The sequence below is a fragment of the Spinacia oleracea genome, unplaced genomic scaffold, assembly GCF_020520425.1.
Source record: "Spinacia oleracea cultivar Varoflay unplaced genomic scaffold, BTI_SOV_V1 SOVchr0_043, whole genome shotgun sequence".
NCBI classification, from domain to species: domain Eukaryota; kingdom Viridiplantae; phylum Streptophyta; class Magnoliopsida; order Caryophyllales; family Amaranthaceae; genus Spinacia; species Spinacia oleracea.
Genome location: NW_026614371.1, coordinates 35001 through 45000, shown reverse-complemented (window position 1 = coordinate 45000; position 10000 = coordinate 35001). Strand labels below are relative to the sequence as shown.

At 37.3% G+C, this 10000-nt stretch overlaps 1 protein-coding gene across 1 annotated transcript in view; it reads right to left on the bottom strand.

The window, feature by feature from the left end:
* The window catches only part of LOC110787268 (uncharacterized), a 10486-nt gene that overhangs the window by 300 nt on the left and 186 nt on the right, over window positions 1-10000 (bottom strand). Inside the window, exons 1-8 of the mRNA XM_056834098.1 lie at window positions 9712-10000; window positions 9514-9610; window positions 9320-9415; window positions 8599-8663; window positions 2040-6029; window positions 1842-1938; window positions 1648-1743; window positions 927-991 (exon numbers count right to left, since the gene is read on the bottom strand). The exon at window positions 9712-10000 is cut by the window's right edge and continues 186 nt beyond it. Of these exons, the coding sequence (XP_056690076.1) occupies window positions 4805-6016 (1212 nt within the window). The 5' untranslated portion in view covers window positions 6017-6029; window positions 8599-8663; window positions 9320-9415; window positions 9514-9610; window positions 9712-10000 and the 3' untranslated portion in view covers window positions 927-991; window positions 1648-1743; window positions 1842-1938; window positions 2040-4804. The remainder of the gene's footprint in view (window positions 1-926; window positions 992-1647; window positions 1744-1841; window positions 1939-2039; window positions 6030-8598; window positions 8664-9319; window positions 9416-9513; window positions 9611-9711) is intronic.

Genomic DNA, 10000 nt, shown 5'->3' with positions numbered 1-10000 from the left:
AAGCACGTAATCAGCAAAGCTGAGTACTACATACTAAAACAACAACAATCCTAGCATGATACTATCAAACCAACAACCCTAACATGATACTAATAAATATAAGTAAGGACAGACAAAACATAATAATTTGACGACCATACTCGACTAGGCTAAGCTAGACTTAATGACAATGATATTATTTTAGTTGAAATAGACAATGGACCGAGTTGTCCAACCAAAAGTCTTCCCCAAGGAAGACGAGGTACGGGCGCGACTCCGTAACCTCAGTGACCTGCGATATCGAGGAACGTTTGAATAAAAATAGAACACGGTGATCAATCCGGTCCCAGAAAAGGCCATGGGCTACCACCATGAACCCCAACTCCTGTTTGTCCGTCACTTCAGACGTGCACAGTCTAAAGCTATTGCTATTCGGTTTCACTTTACATGATTTACAAATTGAGATTCCGTTATGACTCAACCATTACATAAGACATACAATTCACATTTGTTCACAACTGTTTTTATCTTGGAATTAAGTAAGTGATCATAAAAGCATCAATCAAGACTCATTCCAATTTATCCAACCTTTCCTTTAACCATGAGCAACCCTGTATATGGGCATAAAGTTTCAACTTACTAAACAAGGTCCTCCGCCCTCATAAAGTAGTGAAAAGATAGAAAGGGAACAACAACCAATCGATCCAAACCAATCATATAGAATAATCTAGTGTTCCCAACCAACATGTTTGTATCAATCATCCATACTAACATGTTACAGTTCTCATAGTGCAAAATAAGTTCAATAAGTTTGTCCAACAGTATTAAACATGCACATTCAATATAACCCAGTTCGTCCATAATATCAACATAACCAAGTTCAACAACAAGATTCAACATGGTTTCAACAATTAGCACACATTCCAAGCACACAGGTATGTACGTACCTTGTGTAAACAAACTGATAGGCCACTTTAACACTTTCAAAAGTCGCCTAAAGAGAATTCTCCGCCTAAAACAACCAACAAATAATCCCAATAAATTCCTAATCATTGACAACCATAAGAAAGCATTCTAAATGCATCCTAAACATATTTAGAACTTTCCCCAATATCAAAACTTAAACATTTGATTTCCTAGAATCATGATTATTGAATTAGTGATTGAAATTCGTTGAAAACTTTTGCAAACATCGTACTTTAAATTTTCAGCAATATAATTTCATTTAAAAGCTTCACCATGGTCAATCTACGTTCCTAGTATCTCAACACAACCAATTCAATGATCCATACTCAACCCATCATGATTAATAATCATAAAAACCTTGAATTTCATACTTTAAATAATCAAAAATCAATATTTCAATGTAATTAGATAATCTGAAAATTAATAACTTTATTATAAAATCCATATAATCTCAAATTTATAATTTAAATCACAAAACCCATAACTTTAATTCAAGAAAACATAATTCAAGTTAATAAATTATGATTAAGCCCTAATCTTAATTTTAATTAATCAAAACTGAAAATTAATTCGTTTTTAATCTCAACATCAAATCTGAAAATCATATTTACCATAAAAATTATAAATTTAATTTAAGAACATAATCTAAATTAACAAACTTTAATTTAAAATAATTAGTTACTTAGGGTTTAAGAAAGTTACCAATTCAAGAAGGAGGAGAGAGAGTTGGCTGGCGGACAGAGGTGGCTTGCGGCAGGGCTGAGAGACGGCGGCACACGGTGGTGCTACTTGCGGTGGCTGCGCGAACGAGTGGTGGTCATCCACAATCAGTTGAATACACAACCACAACAAAAGAATAAAAGAGAAAAGAGAAAGGGAGGAGGAAAGAGAACTACCGGCGAGCAGGGACAAGGCAGCGGCGGCGCAGGCTGGGTGGCGACGCGGGGGCTGCGCGAGCAAGGTGGTGGTGAGAGCTGGTGGTCAGCGACGTGGCTGTTGGCTCGGGCAACAAAGAACGAGTGAGAAAGAGAGTCACACAAAAAGGAGAACGGAAGAGAAAGAAAGAAGGAGAAGGGGATGAAGCGGTGGCTTACCGGCGAGGTGGTCTGGCGGCCTTGGTGGCGTGCTCGTGGTGGTCGGCGGCTGGGCAGAGGGAGGAAGAGGAAGCAGGAAAGGAGAGAGATGGGTTTTGCCCTTTTTGGTTTTTACGTGAAGTAGGAATAGAGGGGTTTGGTGTTTTGTGTTTTGTGTTTTACATGGAGTAGAAGTATGGGGTTATGGGTTTATAATATTGGGCTTTATTCAATTGGGCTAGACTTAGGAATTTAGTTTTAGGATTCGAATCCAAAATCGGATAGGATCGTTTTCTAAATTTAATCGATTTTCGTAATTCGAATTCGTTTTAACGTAAAATTCGAAAATACATTTTGATTTCGTAAGTCATTAAAGTATTCAAAATGAGATAAAATAATTATATTTTAATTACATATTCATTTCTAAAATCCGCAAATTGTACTTAAATATATTAAATATACGTAAAAAATATAAACAATGTATAAAATTACGGGGGATTACAATCTACCCCTCTTAAAAGAAGTTTCGTCCCGAAACTTGACACGAAAATTCACCTATCTTTCCAAACTTTTCAACTCATTCTCATTGGAGAAATACTTGTGGCATTTATGTACACTCTTTTGCCAACTTAAAGTTTCTTGAATTACTCATGAACACCTATTTGTTACGCGAAGAATCTATTTACTTGCATCGACATGAATAATTTGCTAAAATAAGCATAAAAATGCATAAAAACACCATAAAATTAGGTAAAAAGCGCGAATTTATATCGTATTCTACCCCTCTTAAAGAAAACGAGTTACGCCCTCGTAACTCATCTCAGGGAATAACTTTGGGTATTTCCTTTCTTCAACGAATTCTGCCCCCAATACTATATTTTCACTAAAATCATCCCAACAAGTGGAACCTCTACACTTCTTTCCCATACAATGCCTCAACATGTGACATCTTACTGTTCGTATGGTAACTATCTTTCAAGAAATCCAATCGAATCTAGGTGGTTCCCCAGTTACTCTTAAAGTCAATAACACGGGCTCTCAACATATATTCCGTAGTTTGGTTAGTCCTCCCAGGCTGACCATCAATTGCAGGGTGGAAAGCAGTATATTTTTCGATGTTGTCCCCAAGATTCAACTGGGCCTTATTGCCAAAGTTTCAGACTTTTGTGCTCGGTAAGGATCTTACGTGTTGCCCTATAAAGGTAATGTCTCCAAATATTCGCAGGTAACACAATAGCAGCTAACTTTAGGTCATGGGTTTGGTAATTAGGCTTACAAGGTTTCAATTGACGCGACAACAGTTGCGGAGGTCAAATTCTCTTTTAAAATCTAGAAGCTTCCTCACTTTTCTCACTTCACTCAAATTTTGATTCCTTTTTCAACAAGTTTGCCATTGGTTTTGCTCTCTTCTAAAGTCTTCACAACCTCTTATAACAGTCAAATAGGCCTAGGAAACTTCAAATATTAGACACGTTCTTTGGAGTAGGTCACTCACTCACAGCTCGAACCTTAGCAGGATCTACAGACACTCCTTCTGCTCAACTTTCCTTTTCTACTGAACCTCATTACGCCTTTCATGGATTTATAACTCTTGGGCTTAAATCCTAGTATTTCACCAATTCATATATTCCCCTCTTTTCAAGACAACAAATTTCTAACAATCCTGGACCACTCGAATCTTCTCTTAATTTTACTCCCTTACGTAACGTGGTTTTCGATCAATATAGTCCTTCACTTTTCCACCGGTGTCACTTATACGCACATGACTTCAAGATTTGTGTACTTCATTCACATAAAACTAGATTCTATCTAAGCGTCTCCAAAGTAATCCTCAAGATTTCATTATGCTCTTTTCATTCCTTGAATAAATCAGGATACCATCAGTAACATAATAACGAACTTAATTCGGGATTCGTAGAAAATCTTATTCATCAAATCCATAATTATGGCAGGTGCATTGGTTAACCCAAAAGACATTACTCTAAACCCATAATGACAATAACGAGTCCTAATGAGGTCTTAGGTATATCTTTATCAGCTATCCTCAATTGGTGATACTTCAAACACAAATCATTCTTCGATAACACACTCGCCCAGTTCAATTGATCCAATAGATACTTGCTCTTGATGATGTTTAGCTCCCTAAAATCGATGCATAATTCCATACTCTTATCTTTCTCCTTAACAAACAACACAGGAGCTCCCCACGGTGATGCACTAGGCCTAATATATTCCTTGACCAAACAACTCTTGCAACTTTTTCTTAATTAGCTCATTTCAGGAGGTGTCATTCTATATGGTGCTCTAGATATATGCGTCATTCTAGGAACTAAGTCTATAGGGGACTCAACGGCTCTTAGCAAGTGGCATACCTGCAATCTCACTAGGAAACACATCCATGAATTCATTCACAGTTGGAACATCCTCGATCTTCATTCCGACTTCTTAACTCACATCTAGCTCCTACAGAAAAATAGTTCACACTCCTTATCATCAATTTCCTCACTTGCATTGCAGAAATAACCCCAAGGTTCTTGGTCTTCCCAAAACGTTTATATGAGGTCAAATTTCCAATAGGGTTCCTTATACTTAGTTTCTGAATTACAAACTCTAACTTGGCCCTGAACAAACTTAGCCAATCCATCCCCAAAATTACATATAGGTTTCCCAGATTAAACTCTATCAAATCGGAAAGAAAACGCAATCTTTTATCTTAAAAGGCGGATTCTTAAACAACTTGGTACACCTTATGGTTACACTAGTAGGTATACTAACAGGTAAATCAATTACTCAAAATCTACCAAATTCAGACTCTTAACAACAGATGACGAAACAAAAGAATAAGTTGCTCCCGAATCACATAATGTTTTAACTAGCACAGAGTTAATAGAAAAAGTACCATGAACTACGTCTGCAGAATATTCAGCTTCATTTCTAGACATCAAGAACGGTTTGCCCGGAGTCTTATTCTGGTTGTTGTTATCATTTGCGGGCTTATTATAGTTTCCTTGATTGTTTTGTGCCCCTCCAGGCTTTGAATCTTGTCTTCCAGACTGGTTAAACCTCACTTGATTTTCACTTCCATTACCATTTTGTTCCTTTTTCTGCTTGGTGAAGCACTCATACTCCCTATGGCCCCTTTTCTGACAATAGTTGCATGTCACTAATTCTCCCTTGCAGTTTTTACCAGGATGGTTGTTGTTGCATCTCTTACAGTGATGCACTCTCTCAGATTGGTTGCTATTGTTGTGCCCCTGATTGTTCCTCTGTTGAAAATTTCCATTTCCACCCTCATTCCTGTTCACTTTCGTACTTTTCTTGAAATTCCCTTGGTTTTTCCCAGCATTAAACTCTTTTCTTTTCTCCCCAACCACATTTTTCTTGTCCCTTCTAGACTGCAATTCATAAATATGGGTGGTTTTCTCACGCACATTATCTAGGGATGTAAAGGTTTCTCCATCTAATCCCAACTGAATCTCATCGGTCAACCCTTGCTCAAACCTCTGAGCCTTTAGCTCCTCAGTAGCTACCACCTCAGGTGCAAACCTCGACAAAGTTATAAACTTACTATAGTATTCAGCGATAGTCATACTCCCCATCCCAAGGTTTATGAATTCTTGCGCTTTTCGTTTTGTTATGAAAGGAGGATAAAACTTTTCCCTCAATGCAACAACAAATGAGTCCCAATTAAATCCTTCAACAACACTTAGCCTAGTTCCATTCTCTTTCCAGCATAGATCGGCCTCATCTTTTAGGTAAAGGACAGCTTGACCTATTTTCATATTTTCAGGACAGTTTACCACCCAAAATAGTTTTTCAAACTCCCTAATCCAGTTTTCTAGGAAGGTCGGGTCTGCTTGCCCCTTGAAGTATGGTGGCTTAACTTTCGCAAGCCTTTCAAACATGTCTCCTGCAGAATTGGGGCGCTCAGTTCTTTCCTGGGCTAGTTTTTCCGCCAAGAGGCGAAAGACAGCAGCTAGGTCATTACTGTTGGTCATCCTAGAACGCGACCTGAAATTAATATACTCTAATTCAGGTTCAAAACTTTACTTATATTATCCTCTAGCAATGTAATATCACACCAACATCCAAAATTCACATAAAATGAACAATCATCTACGAATGATATTTGCATGCAGAACATTCAGCTGAGAAACAAGGAATAACTTCAATCATCACGAATAATAAGGTTGAATAAAGAAGAAAACATTCCCCTTGCGTGCCCGTAATAAACTTTGATCCTTTGGATAATCCATAATCTAACTTTTATTCCTCAAAAGAATGTCGATAACAATCCTAAATATTAACACACACCTGTTCTCAAAATAAAGTAAAAAGGTTCTACGATATAAACATAAACTATGGTTGGGCGAATTGTCCAACATTTTCTCACACGCAACTAAATATGTAAGCAAAGTTAAAGGGAGACATCATCGGACTTGTCCTTTGATTCGTTATAATCGTCTAGGGTGAACAACTCATACTTAAGTTCATCATCATCATCCATATCACAATAATAAGCTTCTTTTCTTGGCCTTGAGGATCTTCGTAGACCTTGAAGTTGATGATTATTTTCCTCTAGCTCAGGCTCGGGCTCGGGCTCAGGTTCAGGCTCAAACTCAAACTCAATCTCAGGCTCAGAATCAGATTCAACCCTCAGAAAGGCTTTGTAGATATCCATTTTTGTTTGACCCACAGCACGGTCATACTCACGAATTGCCTCATCATCACTACCATATGCACTTGTTTTCATTACTTCGCGACAAATGTGCTATAGACTACGAATTCTACTGTCAGGTTCATAATTCATCACCTTTTCATCATCACTCATAATAAGATTGGAGTCACCATCACTTAGAACGATAGGGCTGGAGTCATCATCACTCAGAACGATAGGGTTAGAGTTGCTCCCTACTCTATTCTCTTCTATGTCAGACATGATTAGTGATCTATGACGATTAAACATAGTTTCTATGTTAGTAATTAGTACTCTCACTTACCGTACGATCCCACAATACACCATAAGTAAGAATAAATAGCAATCGCAAAGCATAGGAAGGACACAAACAGTTAGTAGGCAGATAAAGTACAATCATGTTGATATAATGCAAACACAATGCTTCTATTCTATATGCCCTTTCCTATACTACCCATCTCTCATAATAAATCATAGTAAAACACTGAAATGTTTAAAGAATAAAACAAGAATGAATAATAAAAACGATTTTTTTTTATATATATATATATAACACCCCAACAATTCCCATTTTCTAAAATAACCCCTTTTTAAATATAACTGTAGGGAATTATCAAAGTATTATCGCCCGTGTGAAAACGTTACGGCTTATTCAGAATTTTGCAGCGGAAAACATAAAACTAACTTTTAGGTTCATAAATAATCTATTACATATTAGGTCCAAACCAATTAACTGAATTAAGGAAATACGAATAGTACGACAAATTTCAAATCCAAGTTAACAAATTAAATCACTTAATTAAACGAATAGAACTACAAGCTCTCTAATCCCGATCCCAATGATGCATCATCTTCAAACCTGTAGATGGGCAACGCTTATTGATCCTTAGAGACTGCTCACCAAAGATGGGTCATCACAGGATCAATAAGGCATAGCCATGATCAACACACACAAACAAAGCACGTAATCAGCAAAGCTGAGTACTACATACTAAAACAACAACAATCCTAGCATGATACTATCAAACCAACAACCCTAACATGATACTAATAAATATAAGTAAGGACAGACAAAACATAATAATTTGACGACCATACTCGACTAGGCTAAGCTAGACTTAATGACAATGATATTATTTTAGTTGAAATAGACAATGGACCGAGTTGTCCAACCAAAAGTCTTCCCCAAGGAAGACGAGGTACGGGCGCGACTCCGTAACCTCAGTGACCTGCGATATCGAGGAACGTTTGAATAAAAATAGAACACGGTGATCAATCCGGTCCCAGAAAAGGCCATGGGCTACCACCATGAACCCCAACTCCTGTTTGTCCGTCACTTCAGACGTGCACAGTCTAAAGCTATTGCTATTCGGTTTCACTTTACATGATTTACAAATTGAGATTCCGTTATGACTCAACCATTACATAAGACATACAATTCACATTTGTTCACAACTGTTTTTATCTTGGAATTAAGTAAGTGATCATAAAAGCATCAATCAAGACTCATTCCAATTTATCCAACCTTTCCTTTAACCATGAGCAACCCTGTATATGGGCATAAAGTTTCAACTTACTAAACAAGGTCCTCCGCCCTCATAAAGTAGTGAAAAGATAGAAAGGGAACAACAACCAATCGATCCAAACCAATCATATAGAATAATCTAGTGTTCCCAACCAACATGTTTGTATCAATCATCCATACTAACATGTTACAGTTCTCATAGTGCAAAATAAGTTCAATAAGTTTGTCCAACAGTATTAAACATGCACATTCAATATAACCCAGTTCGTCCATAATATCAACATAACCAAGTTCAACAACAAGATTCAACATGGTTTCAACAATTAGCACACATTCCAAGCACACAGGTATGTACGTACCTTGTGTAAACAAACTGATAGGCCACTTTAACACTTTCAAAAGTCGCCTAAAGAGAATTCTCCGCCTAAAACAACCAACAAATAATCCCAATAAATTCCTAATCATTGACAACCATAAGAAAGCATTCTAAATGCATCCTAAACATATTTAGAACTTTCCCCAATATCAAAACTTAAACATTTGATTTCCTAGAATCATGATTATTGAATTAGTGATTGAAATTCGTTGAAAACTTTTGCAAACATCGTACTTTAAATTTTCAGCAATATAATTTCATTTAAAAGCTTCACCATGGTCAATCTACGTTCCTAGTATCTCAACACAACCAATTCAATGATCCATACTCAACCCATCATGATTAATAATCATAAAAACCTTGAATTTCATACTTTAAATAATCAAAAATCAATATTTCAATGTAATTAGATAATCTGAAAATTAATAACTTTATTATAAAATCCATATAATCTCAAATTTATAATTTAAATCACAAAACCCATAACTTTAATTCAAGAAAACATAATTCAAGTTAATAAATTATGATTAAGCCCTAATCTTAATTTTAATTAATCAAAACTGAAAATTAATTCGTTTTTAATCTCAACATCAAATCTGAAAATCATATTTACCATAAAAATTATAAATTTAATTTAAGAACATAATCTAAATTAACAAACTTTAATTTAAAATAATTAGTTACTTAGGGTTTAAGAAAGTTACCAATTCAAGAAGGAGGAGAGAGAGTTGGCTGGCGGACAGAGGTGGCTTGCGGCAGGGCTGAGAGACGGCGGCACACGGTGGTGCTACTTGCGGTGGCTGCGCGAACGAGTGGTGGTCATCCACAATCAGTTGAATACACAACCACAACAAAAGAATAAAAGAGAAAAGAGAAAGGGAGGAGGAAAGAGAACTACCGGCGAGCAGGGACAAGGCAGCGGCGGCGCAGGCTGGGTGGCGACGCGGGGGCTGCGCGAGCAAGGTGGTGGTGAGAGCTGGTGGTCAGCGACGTGGCTGTTGGCTCGGGCAACAAAGAACGAGTGAGAAAGAGAGTCACACAAAAAGGAGAACGGAAGAGAAAGAAAGAAGGAGAAGGGGATGAAGCGGTGGCTTACCGGCGAGGTGGTCTGGCGGCCTTGGTGGCGTGCTCGTGGTGGTCGGCGGCTGGGCAGAGGGAGGAAGAGGAAGCAGGAAAGGAGAGAGATGGGTTTTGCCCTTTTTGGTTTTTACGTGAAGTAGGAATAGAGGGGTTTGGTGTTTTGTGTTTTGTGTTTTACATGGAGTAGAAGTATGGGGTTATGGGTTTATAATATTGGGCTTTATTCAATTGGGCTAGACTTAGGAATTTAGTTTTAGGATTCGAATCCAAAATCGGATAGGATCGTTTTCTAAATTTAATCGATT